Source organism: Dromiciops gliroides, chromosome 3 (assembly GCF_019393635.1).
Source record: "Dromiciops gliroides isolate mDroGli1 chromosome 3, mDroGli1.pri, whole genome shotgun sequence".
Lineage (NCBI taxonomy): Eukaryota > Metazoa > Chordata > Mammalia > Microbiotheria > Microbiotheriidae > Dromiciops > Dromiciops gliroides.
In genome coordinates this window covers 438,920,166-438,944,382 of record NC_057863.1, presented here as the reverse complement: position 1 = coordinate 438,944,382, position 24,217 = coordinate 438,920,166, and the positions used below count along the sequence as shown (strand labels likewise).

General features: G+C 37.6%; 1 protein-coding gene across 1 annotated transcript in view; it reads right to left on the bottom strand.

Annotated features, from left to right (window-relative positions):
* The window catches only part of CHN1 (chimerin 1), a 297,373-nt gene that overhangs the window by 26,050 nt on the left and 247,106 nt on the right, over positions 1 to 24,217 (bottom strand). The window contains exon 8 of the mRNA XM_043994209.1: positions 5,652 to 5,736. Within this exon, the coding sequence (XP_043850144.1) occupies positions 5,652 to 5,736 (85 nt within the window). The remainder of the gene's footprint in view (positions 1 to 5,651; positions 5,737 to 24,217) is intronic.

Sequence of the window (24,217 nt, the reverse complement as noted above, 5' to 3'; positions counted from 1 at the left end):
GCATTTAGTCTGACTATTCGTCATTATAACACAACATAAATAATAATAAATAATATAAATAAATATAAATAATACATAATAAAAATGTAGCCGTCAAATATCCAGATATTTTGTCCCCATGGTACTAAATATCTGGTATTTGGCAAAATACAAATTTTCCAGTTTTCATCTGGATTCTCCATGGGCAAAGTCTTAATTGCCTTTTATTTTAAACTTCTGCCATTCCTAAGCTCATTTGTGACTCAGTGAAAAAGAACTGAATTCACAACTGTATCACATTTGGATATATAAGGAAAGGGGGGAAAACGTCTTATCTAAATAGCCAGTCTGTATCCCATCCAAGAAAATAAAATTACTGGAAACCTGAACACATCTGAATGTTGTAATTACTTTTAAAGACCTGATTTTTTTGTCAGGCATAGCATGAATTCCCTCAGAAACTCAAAATACTGGCAGAGTCACTATAATAAAACGTCCTTTTATTTCTTTAAGTTCATAATGCTATACAGCAATTCTGATTTCTCTCAGAAAACTGCTGTTTCAGAGACTAGTAGGGTATGAATACTTCAGGTGGCCAATAAGACTTTATTTGTTTTTTATGTTTATTTACAAAGTCATATAACTTCTATGAGGTTCTATTCCTTCGCCTCCTCTCCCCAGGGATGTGGTACACTATAAATAGTAGGGGGTAAGGGGAAGGAAGGGTGAAAGAGCATAAAAGTAATTTCTGTTGTTGTACTCCTTCATTGGGTCAGGACTTCTAGGTTGATATTAAACAACATTTTTTTCTCCAGTTGAAAAAAATTAATAGGAATGGAGCAAGTATATTAAAATAGGCATTAAAAAGGACAAGTTAAATAATATTTTATTATTTGAGGATAAAATATTGGAGAGGGTAAAAGAATCTCATTTGGAACACTCAACTCAGGCTACCTTTTTATTTGCTCCAAGCCTTGAATTCTCAAATAGAAATTAAGCTTCAAAGCTGAGAAAACTTTTGAAGAAAAATAGTTCATGTTGACTTTGTTCTGTTTAGGGGAATGAAGCGGTAACATAACTCTGTTCCCATGTTGCAGGACTAAGAAACTGATATTAATTCTGCCCTAGGCCCACAAGTTAAAAATAACTGTGAATAAAAATTTTGTTTTTAAACTCTTCTGGATGCTCCTCCAATAGAATACCATCTTCTTGAGGGAAGAAACCATTTCATTTTTGTCTTAGTGTGTCCAGAGCTGAGCACAGAGCCTTGAACATCATAGGAACTCAATAAATGATTGTCAATTAGTGGCTTGCTTTATACAAAAAGTAGCAGCCAATTATGTACTTGCATATATCAGAATAAACATATTTAACATCGAAGAAAATGATTTTGTTGGTCCTATTTAGCCTATTGATAGAAAATTTATCTTCAACAACATAGAGGCTAATTTTATGTACACAATTTTAAGCAACTACCCATTAGGTTATACTGATTATCTCTTATTAGGTACTGTGAATTAATACATTTTACATAAAAGGCATTGGTTCCATTAAAAAAACATTTCAACATTAAACCGCTAGATATCTGGTGTATGTTTGAATTTTATCATTAGAAAAACCTAAGGGTATGCTAAAATAAGAAAGGCAGTGGGATGAATACCAATCGTGTGTGTGTGTGTGTGTGTGTGTGTGTGTGTGTTTGTGAAGTTAGAAGTAAATGCTGGATAGAGCATCAGCCCTGGATTCAGGAGGACCTGAGTTCAAATCCAGCCTCAGACACTTGACACTTACTAGCTGTGTGACCCTGGGCAAGTCACTTAATCCCCATTGCCTCACCAAAAAAAGAAGTAAATGCTAAAATGCCCTTATCACCAGAATGCTTAGGAAAAAGGCATACACATGACAGTGCACAGTTGCTAACCTATGACCTCATTTTTTAAAAAAAAATGACCATGCTCCTTAATTCCTTTGATTTTTCTGGCAAAGAACAATGGCAAAAGCTAAACTCAATCTAGGTTCTGGCAGATAAGTATGCTTTTCAGAAGGGGGAAAAACCCTGAAAACCTCTTTGGACATATGAGATTCTTTATGAAGTGTTTGTCTGTTGTCCCCCATTAAACTGAGCTTCTGGAGAGCAAGGACTGTCTTTTGCTTTTCTTTGTGTTTCCAGCACTTAGTCCAATCCCTGACTCATAGTAGGTGCTTAAACAAAGCTTGCTGATTGACTGACAGAGATGTGAAATTTCTTTAAGCCATAAACTTGCATTTTACAAGTCTAGGATAAAAAAGTACACATCTGTTTGAGGAAATTATTTCTGCTCTCTGGCCAATGAAATAGGTTTCAAGCTTTATTTTCAAAGGCCAATATGCTTTACTGTGATAAATATTGCAGTAGTGGTAGCAGTACCAACATCAGGGCTAAGCTATAATTATATAATCCATAGCAATATCATTTTAGTAGCTTTAAAGAAAGCGAGAAGGAGGGAGAATTCTGGAATTGAGAGATTAAGAATACTGATTTTTTTCAATGCCAGATTCTGTAAAGGTTATTTAGAGATTCACACTGGCACCATCAACCATACTGCCTTGTCAAATGCTCCTGTAAGCTGCTGGACACTCAGCCCCAAGTCTACTACTGCCCCTCAGTCTTTTTTTTTTTTTTTTGGTGGGGCAATGAAGATTAAGTGACTTGCCCAGGGTCACACAGCTAGTAAGTGTCAAGTGTCTGAGGCTGGATTTGAACTCAGGTCCTCCTGAATCCAGTGCTTTATCCACTGCACCACCTAGCTGCCCCTGCCCCTCAGTCTTGAAGTGGGCAGCTTCCCTGCTATGAGGCAAGAGCAAGTAACCATTAGCAGTACTTTCTGATTCCATACAATAACTTTGCTAGTCTGATGACATCATTCAAAAAAGAAGGCAAAATTGATGCCCATGGCAGAATAGGGCTTTAAAGATCTTTCTGAACTTCATTTCAGCTTGCTGGCCCCTTGATAAAAGGAATTAGCACAAAGGAAAGCTGTCTCAAGGATCCAGATTACATAAGTGCCTCTATCTTCCAATGGGCAGTGGCCTGTTACCTTTCTCTGGAGTCATTTCCCATGATACTTAGCTCCCCTCTTACCCTCTGAATTCTGTGTTTTAGAGAGGTGGGGGTGGGGAATCACATACAGGGCTGTCTCATAGAGAACCTTACAGAGGCAGCACGGGGAGGCAGGGCTTTGCCAGGACATGAGAAACAATTGTTATTGATATGTATTTAGTTGTCATGGAAAACTGAACTGATTCTGAGGCTGATTCTTTTTCCTTTTTAAAGTTTGCTTTGCTCTTATGTTTCACGTTAATGAGGTTCGGCTTACTCAGGCAATGATACCAGGGAATGATCCTTCAAGGACATGTTATAATGCAGGTGAACATTTTTATGAGACTTTGCCTCCTAGTTATGTCTTTCTTTTCACCCTGCACCTTTATGTCGTTTGAAATAACAATTTAGACAGTCTGCTGGAGCCCTATCCCCCATTTTCCCTGTTTGTTTTAAAGGCACTATTGTAGCCAGATGACAACTTTGGGGGAGGTTATCTGAGAATAGACTCTTCCTTGAAAGGAGAATCCCAATTCAAAGAGTTAAAGTGATTTTCCCCCCCTTTACTCTGAGTAAACTGGCTCATAAAGTGTGTTCTTGGTATCTTTTTAGAAAGAAAGAGGATATACAGAAATCCAGTTGTCAGCCTTCTTTGACAAAAACCTTCTTATCGTCCGTGGTCAACATCTATGGATTTCTCACTATTGGCCTTGCTTTCGGGTAGTCCTTGAGTAGTTTATGGAAGTTATATAATTGTGGAAGTTTACTTCATAGGATATTTGAGCTGGAAGGGGTCTTAGAGAATATTTACTACCACCTTGTCTTCTCATGGATTTATAAACTGAGATCCAGAGAGCTCTGTTAAAAGATCTGTCCAATATTACACAAGTGGATTCTGGCAGAAACAGTGAACTCACCTCTTCTAACTCCTACTCACATGTTTCAGAAGGATCCAAGGAATGACTGCAGAGAACTGTGATTTTTTTAGCACTCATTGAAGTGACTTAAAGCTTTAAAAAATGTATAACTTACCTTACTGGTAAAATAAAACATAACGGGGGGGGGGCAGCTAGGTGGCACAGTGGGTAAAGCACTGGCCCTGGATTCAGGAAGACCTGAGTTCAAATCCAGCCTCAGACACTTGACACTTACTAGCTGTGTGACCCTGGACAAGTCACTTAACCCTCACTGCCCCGCAAAAAAATAAAATAAAACATAATTTATAAATAAGAAAAAGTTAGGCCCCCAAACTTACTGTACATTTTTGGCAATGATACCATCCAGAAAGTTCCATTTATATTTGGGATTTCAAAGCCATGTCAAAAAAGAAAGGGGTGTATTCAGATTGACAAACTTTTCAGAGTGGTCTAAGTTAACATTTATCAATTTTTCCTTGCTTTTTGTCATCTTGTAAGAAGGGCTGCCTATTTACTATAGCTATAGTGTAAAGGATACATAGGAAGTAATTTTTCATTTTTATATTTTCAGGTAAGATAAAGAGATCTCTATGACTAAATATTATAAATAAAAATTAGATGATCATTTTTTAGAAAAAGAAAAAAAGGCTGTGCCAGAATTGAGATTGGTTTCAATAAAGGCCCAGTTCAGAGTACAGTAGTTCTATAGAGATGAATTTCATGTGATTTGAATAACGACTTTATCTCATGTCACAAAAGTATTTAAACAGTCCCTGAATGGGTCATTTCTTTAGTGGGTGAATCTTAAAATTATAGCAGAGCTATAATTCACAAATAGTATTCTTGTGTATACAAGAGTTAAAAATTTTACAAAGAAAATATTAAGGATTGAATGCTTTTTCAATGTTTTCATTCAAAGGGTTTTTGTGAGGTTTTTTTTGATAAAACAAATAATCATCTTAGACAAATTTGCATAATTTTTTTTTTTGTAAAAAAAGGTTTCAATCTGATTTCACAATGCCTTAGTGGAAAAAAAATCAGCTTAACAAGTTACCTTTAAAATTCAGTTGCCAAGGCAACAAACATAGCTCTCTGTACATTGCCTTTTTTGACATCATTTTTATAAATTTAGTTACTTGAACATCAAAGGCACAAATTAAATATAGCCACTTTGCTTTCAACTAGTTTCATGTCTTTTTCTAAATAAGCTGGCTATCTTTCCATTTAACAATTCAGCATCTGAATGCTAGAATATATTAACATTCATTATTACCCACAAACACATGTAATATTTGAGGTCAGAAAAGTGACTTAGGATTGTGTTTTGTTAAGGTCATACCTCTATAAAGGAAGCAATAGGTCAGTAATACCATCCCCAATTTACAGACAAGGAAACAGAGTCAAAGGAAAGCTATTAACTGAAATCACATACCATAGTATGTCAATATTGGAGCTAGGCCTAGAATTCTCTGCCTTGGGAAGTCCAAGCACCACCTTGATCTCTGAGATGTGTTATCTAAATCTTTTGACATATGAAAAGGGAACATTGAGGAAATGGGAACAAAATATAGGGCCCAGCCCTTCCCAGAGTGGGACTCTGAGTGTCTGGCCCACCATACATACTTATTAATGAACATTAGGGTTATTTGATGAAGAGAAGAGTGAAGAGGTGGTACCTGCACATTTCACTCCCTGAGCAATGAGACCCCACATAAAGTTGGCACAGTATTCACACCAGTGTGGACCTCTGAACGTATGGACCTGAAAGAGAGTAGAGGAGGGAGGGGAGGGAAGGGAAACACACACAAATGAGGAGGTTGTTTCACAGGCAAAACAGTTACGTTCATAAATGAGCCACGAAGGCCACGTGAAAGTTGAGAGAAATGGTTGCATACAGTAAAACCTCAATTAACTGGGACCCAACTCACCAGAATCCTGCTTAACAGAGGTATTGCAACAAAACAAGTCAATGCCAAGGATATGCTCAGAAAATCTATTTTCCGAAAAATGTCTTTTTATTTCAGGCAATATTTGGGGCTCAGAAAAGACTCAGTCCCTTATCTCATACCTCCTCAAGCTACCATGCTATTAATGAACATTGATGTTTAGGATGAGAGTAAATGCTTGTTGCACGAGAAGATCCTGAATCATTCAAGAGTCAACTGTGTTGACTAGGCTATACAGGAAAGAGAGCTTTTATGTTCTAGAAAGATTTTGTTTTGTTTTGTTTTGTTTTTTGGGGGTGAGGCAATTGGGGTTAAGTGACTTGCCCAGGGTCACACAGCTAGTAAGTGTCAAGTGTCTGAGGCCAGATTTGAACTCAGGTCCTCCTGATTCCAGGGCCGGAGCTGTATCCACTGCACCACCTAGCTGCCCTCTAGAAAGATTTTTAACTCCATAAATGGTGGTGGTTGTTTTTAATGGAGCTTTGGGTTAACATTCAGTTGACCAGAGAATATGGTTGACCAGAGAATATGATTAACCAGACTATTTGTTCACTAAGTATTTGAGTTAATGAAGGTTTTACTGTATTTATTTATCCTTATGCCTGGAAAGGAAATGAACTCTGAAGGAGGGTGGAGAGCTAAATGCCAAAAATCCCAGTAGACATCTATATGTATGGAAAAGAGGAGTATAAATCAGAAGAACTCTTCCTAAGCACAAAATAATTTTTGTAAGAAAAGGAAAAAATGCTGGTGTGACAGAGAAGTGAAGGATAAAAAGTGAGGACATTAATTTTACTGCTTATTCCAGCAATGGGATTTTTAAAAGGAAAAAAGAAATCACCCATTCTTTAAAGCTATTAATAGCAATTTAAGCATCCCAAGCAAGGCTAGAACAAACAAAATTGGCTAGAAAGACACATAAGTAAGAAATTAAAAGGAAAAGGAACATTTTTAGAGGAGTTAGTTATTTTTCTTATACCAAGTTTGCTTGTGATAATTCTATAGATATTTTCAGAAGCAGAAAATAGTAAAACCAAAATGTGAAAATTATACATAGTTTAAAAGTATGGACAATTTCCCTAATAAAAATATTTACTTAAGTACCCTAGCGAAAAAATTAATGAAATTCATAGTCAAGACTGCATATCCACATAGGTTCTTAGCAGGTCACAACCAATGGTTTTTTTTTTTTTAATTAATTTATTTTTTTTACAACCAATGGCTTTTTAAGATACTTATGTCAGCATTAAATGGTACTGATATTGACAACATTATATATGTGTTCTGTGCGTGGCCTGAAAGATCAATGCATGACCTAGAGTTCTTTATGTTCTCTACACATGTAAAGGCTGTCATTGGGTACATGCCTCAGGGCATCATTTGACAGACTTATCATCAGTTCCATAATGCTGCATAGACTTTGAACTGCTGTGCAGTCCACAATTCCTTTTATGTTTTCTTGCAGATGAGGTTTAAGGACATAGTCCTGATAAAACACAGAAGCTTCTGGAATGATAGTTAAGGATGTTTCCAGTCTGTGGGGTTGTAAAGGGTTGGATGGAATATAGGAAGCACTGCTGGACATCTTGAGAATTCCTCCACAAAATAAGGAGCACCCAAGTAGCCTTACTCTGCAATCACCTCGCTCTGTTGGGAATGGGATGGACAGGACGCCATTAGCTTGGATGAGACGTGCCACAACATCATGGTTTAGCTTTAGGAGTTGAAAGAATAATCTTGGGTAGCAAACTTTCTCAGAAGCTGTCTAAGCTCAAAAATGGGTAAAACCAATTTGTTGGATCTATGATTTTTCAATCAGAAGGGAGCCTTTTTGACTCTTGTCCAAGTTTCCTCCCCACACCCTCAGAAATCCTTATAGATCAGAGGTAATTAATCTTTTTTGTATAATAGACCTTTTTGGTGTCTAGACTCTAGTCTGGTGAAGCCTGTGGACTCCTTCTAAAAATAATGCCCCTAAGGGGGCAAAGCTAGGTGGTGCAGTAGATAAAGCACCAGCCCTGGATTCAGGAGGACCTGAGTCCAAATCTGGCCTCAGACACTTGACACTTACTAGCTGTGTGACCCTGGGAAAGTCACTTAACCCTCACTGCCCGGAGAAAATAAATAAATAAATAATAAATAGATTAACAAATAGATAAATAAATAAATAAATAAATAAACAAATAAATAAATAAGAGTAATGCCCTTAAATGCTTATGATAAGATACATAGTGATATGAAAGAAAACAATTATAGTGAAATATCGTTATCACAATATTTAAAAAATAAGTTAATGGGTCCCAGTTTAAGAAACCCTTATTATAGAGGATCTAATGATTCAGGTGCCTTCGTGTTGTTCTGGTATCGTAGGAGAGCCAGTGAAGAACCCAGGCTCTCTATCCACTGATACTCATTCTTGCCATGTGGTTAATTCAGCTTCTTTTGTCATCTTCTATGTGTGGCTTTGATAATTTCTGGTACAGGATAACGATGTGTAGTAGCCTTATTCAGGTATCTCCGATGTGTTTAGTTATCTTACCTTTATTCCTTTCCAGGTTCTATTCTTGACTCTGGATTTTCTCTGCAATGCTACAGAATTCTTTTCACCCAGGAAATCAATTTTAACTCTGAATGTCTTACTTTGGAAACACCTTCCTCCCTTGTGGCCATTAACTTTGATTGGATGGTTCCTCCCTGCACCTCCATTTTAAGGAGGACCCCCATGGCCATCCATGGCTTCATTCCTCTCCAGGCTGCACTCCTGACTCTTCTGGATTTTCTCTACCATGTGTCCTTTGGTTGGGGTTGGGGTGACTTCCTTTTTCCCCACCCCAACCCCTGCTTTTCAACTTTCTTTGATGTGTTCTCTTCCCTATTAGAATATAAGCTCCTTCACAGCAAGAAGTTTGCTTCTTTCTGTTTGAATTTCTACTCCCAGCACTTAGCATGGGTGTCTGACAAATAGTAAATATTTACTAAATGCTTCTTGACATGATTTGCTATTCCTTCTCTTTCTTTCTCTCCTCCCTCGAAACAGAAAAAGAAATTAAGAATTCTCTGGTAAGATCAATAAATTCAGTTGAAGAGTCTTGATGAGGCTCCTAGGAATTACTCGTGATCTATCTCTGCCATGTTGTAAATTCACAGTTTGTTTCTTTGTTTTTGTTTTTTGCAGAATTTCATGATTAATGTTGTTATAGGACTGTTGGCCTAAAGGACCATTTGTCAACCTTCGCTAGAAATGGAGAATAGTGAGAATTAAGAGCTATATAATGCTTTAAGGCTTGTTTACAAAGTGCTTTATATCCATTCTCCCATTTGAACCTCATAACTGTGTGTCGTAGGAATCATTAACCCCATTTTGCAAATGAGGAAACTGAGGTTCGGGATATTTAATCATTTGTCCAAGGTCACACATCTAATAAATAGTGAAATGCCACAGTAGCTATTACAAGAAGCTTTCTAACCACAATAGTAAAGAATATGGTACCTTTGAAATTCTGTAACAGCTTTTTTTTTTTTTTAAATGTTCTCAATGTTAAGGAAACGTTTATGTAACTCTCTGAGGAGAAGCTATTTTCTCTGATTTTAAGATTACATGATAGTAATCTGTGGAATCAATCTTTGGGGAATTACATTTTTAAAAATTTGATCTGTGGGTAAGTTTTTATAAAGGCATACAGAGACATTTTGTTAGTAATAAAAATTGTGTCCTTCCTTTTAGCTTATGTAATGTAACTCCCCAGGAAACTGTTCTAGAAATATGTTACCTAGTACTGGAAGCCTACAGATAGTTTATTTAAGGAACAGAATATTGCTTGCTTCTTTTTTGCATTCTTAATAGGTTATTTTCTCTGCATTGTGACCCCAGCTTCTCCAGGACACTTGCACAGGGGCTTTAATAGTTTAAAGGAAATTAAGCTAAATAGAGCATCCATCCATTCCCAGCTCTGAAGCCACACTATGATCCTACATCTTAAAACAAGGGTTCTTAATCTGAGATCCATGGATTTGTTATTAAAATATTTTGATGCCTTTAAAAATAGAATTGATTCACTTTATAATCATTTGTATTTTATTTTATAGATTTGCAAAAATTATTCTAAGGAGGGGTCCAAAGGATTTGCCAGACTGTCATGGTGTCCACAGCACAGAAAAAAGGTAAGAACCCCTGTACTGAAGGAATATAAGTATACTGGATTGTTCTTCACATGTTTTCTTAAACAAATAATAGGAGATTGGTATCTCAGTGCCACTCTTTCTGTGCCATGCCTTTCTCCCCATGAGAAGTCCAAGAACTTTCATGGTTTCCCTTCCCTTCCCCTTCCTCTAAATAAACTACCATCTTATTCTAAAAACAACAACAACAAAACAAAACAAAAAACCAAAACAAATAATAGACTTTTTTTTTGGCGAGGCAATAAGGGTTAAGTGACTTGCCCAAGGTCACACAGTAAGTGTCAAGTGTCTGAGGATGGATTTGAACTTAGGTCCTCCTGACTCTGGGGCCGGTGCTCTATCCACTGTGCCACCTAGCTACCCCTACAACTCACCTTAAAAAAATTTTTTTTTTTTTTGGCGAGGCAATTGGGGTTGTGACTTGCCAAGGGTCACATAGCTAGTAAGTGTCAAAAGTGTCTGAGACCGGATTTGAACTCAGGTCCTCCTGACTCCAGGGCTGGTGCTCTATTCACTGTGCTACCTAGCTGCCCCCCTACAACTCACTTTTAACCTCTCAGTTGCCTTGGGCAACTCTCTAAGACTATAAATGGAAGCATGGTATTGACCTGCACTGGTGAAGAGAGTTCATACCAGTGAAATCTCGATTCCACTTCCCACCATTCTGCATTTGAGTACTATCTTCAAATTCTCCTACATGAATTTTATGTCAGTACTATTCACACTGCACAGTTCACATTTTTTTGTTTGTTTTGCAGTTTACATTTTAGAAAGAGAAAAAGAAAAAAAGAATTGAATTAGTTATACAAGTTCAGAAAATAACAACAAAAGTTCCCCAGCTCAGAACAATACTGATTGTAGGGCTTCCTTCTGCAGACTGGAAACATCCTACACCCATAGGGAAGGAAGCTAGCACCTGCAAACAGTTTCGTGTTGGTTTAACACTGCTATTGACTACAATATCCTATTTTGTATGTTTTAATTGCTCATCTCAAAAAAAGGTCTATTGTTAAAAACAAGATTTCAGTGGCATTCATAATACTGTAACAGAACAGTGGAAGACAGTCAGCCATCTGCAGCAAGCCCTGAGCTCATCCGAGCCTTGGGCCTATCAACACGCAAGCCTTTTTCCTTTACTTAGAACAACCTAAGCTGTCATTTAAAAATGATCTGTGTGTTTAAACAGTGTTATAAGCACGATTCAGTGACCTCTATTTATCTGGCATCACTGGAGAGTGAGCAATGGCTCACTGAAAGTGAAACTTCCCCCATTAAGCTTTCCAACTTTGTATTCTCATCATTTGCAATGGAAATATTTCTAAAAGATACTTCCCTGTTTCTTTTTTTAATAATGAATTTATTTTCACTCTGATTTATATATATATATATATATTCATTTTGAACCTAAATACAAAAAGGCAAAAAAAAAATGTCCATGTACACAGCACAACATCAAAAGAGAATTAAGTATAAAACCATGAATTTCCATTTCACACTGTACTTTTTTTGGAAAAACTATGTAATAAATACTAGATATCATTTTCAAAGCTACACTGCTTTTCTTTTCTGTGTTTCTTTCTAAGTTTTCAACATTTCCCTGTTTTATTAAACAGGGTCAACTCAGCATAATTTATACTTTTATTGATAACTTGGTCATCATGATGACCTCGAGTATCACGTTATGCTTTAATATTGGGATACCCTTACAAGAACCTGGTTTGTTTGCTGGGTTTTTCTATCCCTGTACTGAATATACACTGTTGTACGTTTATATATACTTACACTTGCATATAGTTTTATACTTCATAGAGCATTTCAACATGTTATTTCATTTGAATTTTGAATTCTTTTGTTTACTTTTTAAAAGTTTTCTGTCTCGTCATGGGCTCTCAGTGGTAACATCTTGCTTCTATCACCTTGCCTACATCTAGAAACCCAATACCACCCCATCATCTTTTTTCAAACTTACTTTTTCTAATCTGCTGTGGATTGGGTGCTTAGAACTATATGTAAAATATGAGTAAACAGGTTGTAAGTGAGGGCCTTTGGGAATATTCTATAAGTAAATTGTATGTACAAACTTTAGCACTTCAGCTCTATAGTATACATCCTGTAAGTCTCAATAAAAATCCTACCTTCTACAGGAAACTTCCCCTAACCCCTCTTAATTACAGTGCTTTGCCTCTTTTAATTATTTCCTATTTATGCTATATGTAGTTTGCTTTACACACACACACACACACACACACACACACACACAGATACACATTTATTTATTCACTCATGGATTTATTTATTCATTCATTCATTCATTTATCTATCCGTTTATTTATTTATTCAACCATGCATTTATTTATCTATTTATCTATTTTTTCATTCATTCATTCATTCATCCATTTATTTATTTATTTGTATTATATCTCTCCCATTGGATTGTAAGCTCTTTGAGAGCAGGAACCATCTTCTGCCTCTTTTTTGTATCCCTAGGGCTTCGCACAATTCCTGACACATAGTAGGTGCTTAATAAATGTTTATTGAATTGAATTACATAGAAAAAAAATTTCTTCTGGAATCTTGGCTCCCTTCTGGATAGTTAAAGCTTCTGGGTTAGCAATCTCCAGATATTTCATGACTCAAGGTTAGTTAATGTATTAATATAGGAAGAACATGCAATTTGAATTTTGAGTTGCAGCTTCCCTTTGAGATACAGTTCTCAACCCCCACTACTAAATCCTTTCTGCCTCTGCCCATTGGCCTAAGATGAAGACCAGAGAAGGGAGAGCTATCTATTAATTTACATTATTAATACAATTCCTCCTTGGGATAATTAAGAAAAAACATTCCAGTAACTTAGAAATAAAAAATTCTTCTGCAATAAGAAGATGCTTTAATGATAATATCCTGCAAAAGAACAACCATCTCTAAGTGATCTTATTTCTTTTCTTTTCTTTTTTTAAAAAAAATTTTTGTGGGGCAATGAGGGTTAAGTGACTTGCCCAGGGTCACACAGCTAGTAAGTGTCAAGTGTCTGAGCCAAATTTGAACTCAGGTCCTCCTGAATCCAGGGCTAGTACTTTATCCACTGCGCCACGTAGATGCCACAAAGTGATCTTATTTCTAGTGAGGTCAAAGGTACCTCTGAGACAGGCAAGTCTTGATTTAGATATGAATACTTGACCAGAATCTTTCCATAGCTTCTCTGCTTCCCTCTGACATATTTTAGCTAATGTAAAAGATATGTGACAAGGCATAAGTTACATGCTAATGACCAATAGGCATAAGCAGCCAGACTTCAAGTTCACTTTCCTTTCCCAAAGGGGATCTAAGTTTCTCAACCTAAATAGGAGATTTGTAGTTTTAAGGAAAGACTCTTCATCTTTACCACATTGCTAAACACTACAAGAAGATTATCCTCATACCCAGAAGGCAGCATGCCCTAAAAACACCAAGAGAGAAGCTGAAGGATTAATTCAAATATGAAAAGTGTTCCTCATCAGAGTAAGGTCATAGAGGTTTGTAGGACAACACCCCAAAGGCTGAAAAGGACAAGACAGCTGGGCACAGGCACAGCCCTGTGAAGGGTGTGACATAGACCAAGTGACAGTGGCTCTTCTAGGCGGTTATCTATGTAAAGCCTAACACCACAGTTAGACATGGTGGCCTAAAAGTGGCCAGAGATAGTTGCCAATAGCCCTAGGCTCTAGAGTTGTATGCTACAGATGCTAAGAAGGATCTCATATGTCACAGCTGACCACAGTGATGGTAACACTGTCAGAAGCAACATCTGTATCATCTAATAGAACCATATAGGAGTCAGGACATATACCAATAATCTCTCTCTATTTTTAGTTTAGTTTTTTTTTTTAAGGGAGGCAATTGGGGTTAAATGACTTGCCCAGGGTCACACAGCTAGTGAGTGTTAAGTGTCTGAGGCTGGACTGGATCTCAGGTCCTCCTGACTCCAGGGCTGGTGCTCTATCCACTGCGCCACCTAGCTGCCCCAATCTCTCTCTCCCTCTCTCTCTCTCTCTCTCTCTCTCTCTCTCTCTCTCTCTCTCTCTCTCTCTCTCTCTCTCTCTCTCTCTTCTAAAAATACTGATCAGTTTTATGGTACTTCCACATGAGCTATAAAAATGACTGATAATAGGGAGCATTTATATAATGATTTAAGGTTTGCAAAACAATTTCCAAGTCCTATCTCATCGGAAGTAGTCTGCATGTATAGCCACATCTACTAGGAAAAGCTGCTGTAATAGAAACAGTTACAAATTTGAAATTCCAAAATCAGAAAACAGGAATATCAGGGTTCTCATAGCAACCTTTTTTTGGCTCATGCTTAATGAAACACACAATATATCATAAACAATGCAAAAAAATTAAATCAGTAATTAAGAATGCTTTCCACTTAAAATTGTGTTTATCTAAACTGTTATTATAGAATCCTCGACTTCAATTTTAATACTTTTTATGTAAATGAAAATTTTCCATAATCACTTTATTTTTCATAGGAAATGTTGGGAAAGATCTTTGGAAGAATCATAGATTTAGAGCTGGAAGGACCTCATCTAGTGCCTTCATTTTACAGATGAGAAAACTGAGTCTTGGGAATGGTTAAGCAACTTGCCCAAAGTTCCCTAAGGAGGTGTTAGGGTTTGATCTCAGACTCTGACTTCAGAGCTAACACATTTTTTTTGGGGGGGGGTGGAGAAATGAGGGTTAAGTGACTTGCCCAGGGTCACACAGCTAGTAAGTGTCAAGTGTCTGAGGCTGGATTTGAACTCAGTTCCTCCTGAATCCAGAGCCAGTGCTTTATCCACTGTGCCACCTAGCTGCCCCTCCAACACATTTTTTAAAAAACAGTACCATACTCCCTGTTCCTTAACACTGATGACTAGTAAAGAGCTTTGAGTATAATTTGGGATATCTATCTCTCTATCTATCTCTCTATCTCTATCTCTCTCTATCTATCTCTCTATCTATCATCTATCTATCTAATCCATCCATCTATTTATCTATCTATACACTTATATGTATATATATTTATGTATATATCTATATACACTATATATGCATATTTGGACTATATACACTAAATTTAAGGTGTCAAGATGATGAATTTATAAATTCCATCAAGTCAGTCGTTTAAAAGTTTAACAGTTCTTGAGAAAATAACCCATTCTATGTCAAATGCACCCCATTCCGATTTACCATTATGAAGAGCTAGCTTAAACACTAGAGTGGCTTTTTAATAAGTTTGAATTGTGCTTGTTATTCAGTCATTTCAGTCACGTCCAAATCTTCATGACCCCATTTGGAGTTTTCTTGGCAAAGATACTAGAGTGGTTTGTCATTTCCTTCTCCAGCTCATTTTACAGATGAGGAAACTGAAGCAAACAAGGTGAAGTGACTTGCCCAGGGTCACACAGCGAATAAGCATCTGAGGCCAGATCTTCCTGACTCCAGGCCCAGTGCTCTATCCCCTGCACCACCTAGCTGCCTTAAAGGGGTGAATGTAATTACCTTCAAAAAACAGAAGCAAAGTAAGTACAACAAAACAATACTTGACCTTATATTAAGCTGCAGACACATTAACATAAATTGAAGGGAAAAAAGAAAGGTGAGTCAAATAACCTCATAAAATTGAGTATAAAAATTTCTAACCCTCTTTATAGGAAAGTTAACTGGAATACTGAATGAGGAAAGGATCTGAAACTCATCTAAGCTGCTGCTACTCATTTTTCTGAGAAAAATAGTCAGCAATTCTAACATTTTCAGGTCTCAATATTTACTTAGATTGGCCCCATCTCTTTTGCTAACTAGTTGTGTAACCTTAGGCCAAAGAGGCAGCTTAGCATGGTAGAAAGAAAGGTAGTCTTGGATTCCAGAAGACCTAGACTCAAGTCTCTACTCCAGCACATTAGGTTTGTATGACCTTGGGAAAGTCACTTAACCTCTTAGTGTTCTGGGTAAGCTTTTAAAACTATAAATTGCAGAGCAAGATTATCTGCATTGGTAGCTTCCTATATCAATGAAGTCATGGATTTTATGGGGAAAGGGGGAAATCATGGACACTTTTTGCACTTATTAGCTCTTTTAAAATCTTAATATTAAATCTTGTGATTGCCAGATTTCAGTAACAGCTGAGCTAAATGCTAATAAAAGTTTCTGTTGCAAAAAACCAAAAAGGTCAAAACTTTACTTATTTGGGCCTCAGTTTTCCTCATATGTAAAATGAGGGAGCTGTGCAAGATGCTTCCCGGGGTGACTTCCAGCTTTAACATTCTATGAGGTCCTTTTAAACATGGTGCTATATGAAAAAATATTAATACAATTTCTATTTTTGATTCTAGCATCCCCATTCCATATCAAAAAAGAGGATTTATAACAGTTACTTAGACTCTCTGGATTTCAGTTTCTTCATCCACAAATTGAAGGAGTCAGATAAGATGACCCTTAAGATCCCCTCTCACTCTCAATCTTTTCTATCATACAGTCATCCAGAATATAGCTAAAACTATTCTGACAGACCTAGGGGAGGGACAGCAAGCAGAAAACAGCCTTTATTTGTGAGCTCCATGAAAACATAAAGTCAAATAGACACGAATGATTGTAAGAAGACTGTTCTTTTCCAAATTATACTATTTGCTTCAGAAGTCAGCATGGAGACCAATGAATCAATAAGCATGTATTAAGCACCTAGTGTATCCTGGGCTGGGCCCTAGGGATACAAAGAATGAAATAATTCCTACTCATCAGGACCTCCCATTCTAACAGAGAATCGGATATGTACAGATATAAGTATATATGGTATAAATACAGGAAAAATAAAATGCCAATTATTCAATAGGCACATGTGCAGGGAGGCCACACAGTCAAGGAGCATGTACTCATGCTCTGGGAGCTGATTTGTTACATGACCTTGGGTAAGTTGCTTCACTACATCCCAATGTGTCTCTAGTCTTTAATATGGAGGGAATGGGGAGCAGGGCACTAGAGAGGCAAAGAGAGTTTAAGTGATTTGCCTAGGGTCATACAGCTAATAAGTGTCTTGAGGTCAGATTTGAACTCAGGTCATCCTGACTCCAGGCCTGGAACACTATTCATTGTACCACCTAGCCACCCACAGGACTCACCAGGAAAGGCCTGCCTCTCTCTCTCTTTCTCTCTCTCTCTCTCTCTCTCTCTCTATATATATATATATATATATATGTGTGTGTGTGTGTGTGTGTGTGTGTGTGTGTATATAAACACATATATACATATACATATATATTTGGAAAATATATTTTAATATATTTGTAAGCTTTACAGTTTACAAAGGATTTTCATAGCAAATTGCCTCATCTGGTCACAAGTCTGTGAAATAGACAGGAGAGGTACTATCATCACCAATTTACAGGTAAGGAAACTGAGAGGTTCGGTGACTTGTCTAAGGTTGTGCAGTAAAAATGGATCAAGATCTGAGGTCTTCTAACTTGGAATCCAGTGAGTTTTCCATCTCTGAATATAAAGGACAATAGATTGTTACAGGATCTAATGAAAATGACTGGAAGCCTCTGAGCTCCGTGCTCACAAACAAGGGTACTGTTGTTTATTATTTGGTGACAGCTCTTTACAAAACACATAAAAAAGGCATCATCCGTACCCTATTGACTTATCAAAACACAGAAAACAAGCAAGCAGCTGAAGGAGCGATGAGACATCTCAGATGTGTAAGATGTGTGGGGGTCGCTTTGTTTTCTCTCCCCCCTCCCTTTCCTGGCTTCTTTAGTCAGTCATTAGGGTGGAAAAGGACGTGGGAGATCACTTAGTCTGACCATCTTGTTTTATGGATGAGGAAACTGAGACCCAGAAGATTAGGACATTTGACTAAAGTTTCACAGCTAAGCAGTGGCAGAGCTGAGAACTGTAATCCAGATATGTTGACCCCTTACCCGTATAGAATACTGTCTTAGAAAGAATTTTAAGGAGGCAAGAGAACAGAGCAGAAAGCCTGACAAATTTATTACCAGCATGGAGTTTATGAGCAACATATATCGAACTTATTTTTTGAAGAGCGGTGCATCTCCAGGGGTCAGACTCCCAATAGGGGAAACATGTGATTTCTAAACTATTCTCATTCTTTTTGTCCTGTTTTGTTTTGTTTTGTTTTGTTTTATTTTGTTTTTTTGGTAACTGCTCCTGGACCTTTCTTTATGAAGGTATGCTTCTGAGGACTCCGGTGTGGTACACACAGTGAAAACAATAGATTTTCAGTAAGACAACCCAGGTTCAAATCTTAGCTCTGTCCTTTTCTGTCTATGTGACCTTGGGCAAATCTCTTAACCTTTTTGGGTCTCAGTTTCCTCAGCTGTAAAGTGAGGATGTACATGATTTCTAAGGGCCCTTCTAACTCTTAATCTATGGTCCAGTGATTTTATCTTCTCCTTACTTTAGAAAGTCATCTCTTTGGGTGTAGGGAGGAAGCAAGGAGACTCTATTTGTACCTTGCTCTTATGTCTGCTTGACTCAGTTTACAAAGGGGCATCAGAAATGGTAGGATAATCATAAGAAATGTAGGGAGCCTAATAGGGCAACACAACCTCAGGTTAATGTGAACAATAATTGAGGGAAAGAAATTATTATAACTATATGCAATACATGGAGTAAATGCCTCATTAATGCCATCCCAGACATCACTCTTCACGTTAGAGAGTTGGCTCCTGGGGGTGCCAACATATTGGATTACATGGAAGAGACATACATAGGGCTTATAGAGCATTATCCATGCAACAGCGGTTTGAAAGAGAGAGAAAAATATTGGATCTCTCCTATACCTTCCATATTAGGCAGAAAGAGAGAAAAGCCCAACTCTCACTATTGAACCTATGAGGGGAAAAAGTATACACAGCTCTGTGGAAAACTGGTAGGATGTTAACAAAATTTAAAGTAATGCCAGTACAGGAAAATTCAGTCCCCAGTCTAAGAGCAAAATCAGTCAGAAATCTACTAAATTTAAGTTACTTTACATTTGTGTTGGGGGTCCCCAGACTGATTTGATTGTGTATCCCTATCAGTAATATTTTTGAGTGTGCACCTTCAATATATGTATATTAATTTATAAATTCTACATTCATGCTGTTGTAGCCATTTCCTACCAGCGGCTCTGCTTGGTCTGGACTCCTCAGACATCATGCTTCCACTCCGGGAGAAGCTCATCAGCAGATATCTCATTATCACGTATGTGGATGGTTTCAGCTTTGGTACTCAACACCTTCTCACTACCCTCAGATGCTGCTCCTCTTTGACTGGAGGCTCCTAGAGGGTCCTGCTCAAATTCCTCTTGTGTACCGGCTTTCCTAAGTAGATTGTAAGTTCCTTCAGGGAAGGGATTGTTGGGTGCTGGGTTTTTTTATTTGTATCCTTAGGCTTAGCATAATGGGAACATAGTAGGCATTAACAAATGTTTATTGTTTATTTATGAACTAATATACCATGCATTAGTTAATACACAATGGGAAATAGGTAGGTGGCACAGTGGACAAAGCTCTAAGCCCTGAGTTAGGACAGACCCAAGTTAAAATCTAGCCCCAGACACTTACTAGCTATGTGACCTTGGGCAAATCACTTTGTTGTTGTTGTTTGGTTGGTTGGTTTTTGTTTGGTTTGGTTTTTTTTTGGCCGAGCAATGAGGTTAGGTGACTTGCCCAGGGTCACACAGCTAGTAAGTATCAAGTGTCTGAGGCCGAATTTGAACTCAGGTCCTCCTGAATCCAGGGCTGGGGCTTTATTTACTGCACCACCTAGCTGCCCCCTTTGGGTAAGCCACTTAACCATGTTTGCCCCAGTTCCCTCACCTGTAAAATGAGTTGGAGAAGAAAATGGCAAAACACTCCAGTACCTTTGCAGAGAAAACCCTAAATGGGTTCACCAAGAGTCAGACAAGACTGAACCAACTGAACAGCAACAAAAATACATGATATAGATCATAAAACATAGAAAAAAAGAAATTTAAAAGGATAAAGTAGAGATGAAATAAACAATTAAATTCAAAAATTTTATTATTAAATTATATTTTATTTGTTAATAATCCAAACCTTTTTGCTAATAAAATAATTTTATTAACTACTATTAGATCTTATTAGATTGTCATTGTTTTCATATTGTAATGTGATCAATAAAGACTTTGTCATGAAGATAGAAATGGCAGTTCTGTCATTTTCATTGTTGACTTGTGCTTACATTATTTATTACCAATATCTACAACCTACCATTTCTTTACAAGAATCTTTTGAAACTGCTTATCTATTTTATGAGGATTAATTTGGCTAAAACCAGATAATATAATCTGTAAATCTACTTAATAGGGCTCATGCAAATTGTAATATGTTGCAGTATGATGCAAGTAAATGAATGTGGGGGATCCATTGTCAATCTCCCCACTCTATGGAGCTCCCACTCTTCCCTCACAAAACCTCAAGTACCATACATGACATATGTTTTGTTTTGTTTTTGCAGGGCAATGAGGGTTAAGTGACTTGCCCAGGGTCACACAGCTAGTAAGTGTCAAGTGTCTGAAGCCGGATTTGAACTCAGGTCCTCCTGAATCCAGGGCCGGTGCTTTATCTACTGCGCCACCTAGCTGCCCCGGTACATGACATATGACCATCAGACTTATGGATTGAGCGAGGGTGCGAATGTCAATCCATACATTAAATATTAGTGAAGCTTCATTTCTTTTTTTATTTCACAGAATCACAGAATTTGAGACTTGGAAAGGATGTTAGCACCCATCTGCTACAATCCATAGACCAAAGGAATCCCCACTATGATATAGCCAACACTTGGTCATCTAGCCTTGGCTTGAAGACCTCTAGGGATGGGGGACCCTTTTCTAGATAAAAATAAAGGTAAATATACAGCCTGATATTTTCTTCGTGAATGCCAGTGGATTATCTTGCCTGCTCCCTGGGATGCTGGAAACCACTGTGTTGGGGGGTCAGGCACCAGGCAATCAGTGCTTTTTCTAGTTGGCTCCTTTTCTGGCACTAACTCTGTCAAAAGGGCCCTTTGAGTTTATTATAATGCTTCAGGAGGATAAAGTTAGTTGAGAAAAACAAATTCAGTAAATAGTTGATTGTTCCAAAACGTTATGCAATAGTTGTCCACCAGAAAGCAGATACTGGTCATTGGGTGGGTACTTGTCTCAAAGAGTAAAAAAAAAAAAAGCATTCTGTTTTCTAGCTTAGGACAAAGACAGCAAAATGCCTCTAAGCAAAGGGGGCCTCAGTTGTTTTGGGGAGAGAAGATTCTACCAAAGCTCCATCCCTCTGCTGGAATGATCCCTCTAGGAGAGAAATTATAAGAGGGGACCGGGGAAGAGCTTACCCCAACCCCACATCTGGTGGCTTCTTATTTTAATTACTTATTCTTGTTCACTAAGAGCTAAGCTCTGTTGTTCCCATGCTGCTAAAACACTATATAAGTGTGTTCCTCATTAGGATCACAAGGGCTACTGTTGTTGGGTCATCTAAATACAGAACCTTTTCAATTTTGTACACTGGGACAATGGCTGTCTGCCCTAGTCATTGCTCTGTTGTTGTTGTTGTTGGTTTGTTTGTTTTTTGTGAGGCAATTGGGGTTAAGTGACTTGCCCAGGGTCACACAGCTAGTAAGTGTCAAGGGTCTGAGGTCGAATTTAAACTCAGGTCCTCCTGAATTCAGGGCTGGTGCTCTATCCACTGCGCCACCTAGCTGCCCCCCCAGTCATTGTTCTAAACCCACAAAACTTTTATTTAATACTTCATATATTTGCACTGTATCTGCCACTAGGCAGGAAGCTTTTTTTCTTCTTGTTGGTAGTGGTGGGGGAACTATGTCATAAATCTATATCTTCTGAAGTACATAGGACAGTGCTTCATATATACTAAGTGCTCGATAAATACAAGTAGATAGGGAAAAAATGTTGGGGAAATTACAAATCAACTTGGTTAACTCAGATTAGGCCAATAAACTTGGAAGAATTTTTTTGCATTATAATGCTGTAGTTTCCCCTAAAAAAGATTGTTTCCCACAATCACCCAGATAGCATGTGTCAGATGCTCACTAGTGATTCATTTCTGAAGTATCTCAGCCAATAGCTTCCACTGGGCTTAATCCCACACACTAAAACTGCACAGTAACAAAGGCAAAAACATGGATGGCACTGTTTTTACAGGCCAAAAAATTATGGAAAAAAATATTACCATGAAAACATGTTCCTTCTCCAGATACTTCAGGTCAATGAGCATTTATTATGCACTTACTATGTGCCAGAATGATGACATACTAGAAAAACAGCACAGAAGAAATCTAAAACACATGATTTCACATTTTTTTAAAGAAATAGTAACTCGTAGCAGCAAAACAGTTCTGTAGGGAGAAATCAGTTCTGGAAACTTGGTGGGGGTGGAGAGGGTGGGAAGCATCTTAGGCATTGAAGGTCAGAGTCTAGGCAAACTTTGTGAAAGCAATACATTAGGGGGTTTCCAGGGAATGAATTATGACACACAAAACTGTGAAACCCACAGGTCACAGAGTGAATGTGAAGAAATGTGCTCCACTATGATTGAGGCAATATGAAATTACAAAAATAAATTCTTACACTTATTGGGATTTTAGTTTAACTGAATTTGTTGTTGTCGTTTTATTGATTAGATGGATCCAACTCTATGACCCCATTGGGGTTTTCATGGCAAAGATACTGGAGTGGTGTGTCATCTTTTCTAGCTCATTTTATAGATGAAGAAACTGAGGCAAACAGGGTTAATGACTTGCTCAGGGTCGCACAGCTGGGAGGTGCCTGAGGCTAGACTTGAACTCAGGTCTTTCTGATTTCAGGCAAAGCTCTTTATTCACTGTGCCACCTAGCTGCTCCTTGTTTATCTTAATGACCTTAAGTGGATTTCAGGATATGCCATAATCAGTTAACTAGTTACTCAGTAGCTCAACATCAGGACCTGAATTCTGATTCTGACACTTACTGGCCATATGACTGTGGCCAAGTCTCTTTACATTCTAGAACTTTGATTTCCTTATCTGTAAAAGGGGGATATAGGGCAGCTAGGTGGCGCAGTGGATAGAGCACCAGCCCTAGATTCAGGAGGACCTGAGTTCAAATCTGGCCTCAGACATTTAACACTTACTAGCAGTGTGACTCTGGGCAAGTCACTTAACCCCAATTGCCTCACCCCCCCCCAAAGGGGGGATATAATAATTGTAACCCCCAGAAATGCTCCTGTGGCTAAAGGGCTTTGCAAATCTTTAAATGATCTAGAACTGCAAACTGTGATTATTCAGCTCAAGATAGCAAGCTAGAAAGGGGTAAAAAGGAAAATACTTTTAATTGTTTCTGTGCATATATTCTTTATGTACATATCCCTATACATCTTGATTCCTAAATAGAATGTATGCTCCTTGAAGACAGGGGTTATATTTTTCTTTTTGTATTTCAGCACCAGGCACAGAGCTTGGCACTCAGCAGATGTACACAAAATGATTGTTGAATTGGCTGGAAAGTAGCAGAACTCAAAGTCTGTATACATGCCTACATATCCACATGTTGAAGTATATATCATATACCTAGGTATATTACATGTACACATAAGCATGTGCATATGTGCAATGGAATAGAAACACACACATATAATAGGTATATATGCATATGTATGTGTGTAGGTATATATACACATATACACACACATATATATACACACACACATATATATACACACACACATATATATATACACACACATATATATATACACACACACATATACACACACACATATATATACACACACACATATATATACACACACACATATATATACACACACACACATATATATATATACACACACACACACATATATATATACACACACACATACACACATACACATATATACAAATATACATTGAACTATCTAGCTATCTATTCATCCATCCATCCGTCCATCCATCCATCTATTATCTAGACAAACTCAGAGGTACCAGAACTTAAGACAGACCTGGAAGGAGACAAAAAACTAAAGGAATTTTTGTTTTGTTGTGAATACATAAGCTTCTGCCTTCTTAAATGTTAAGAGTTTTGT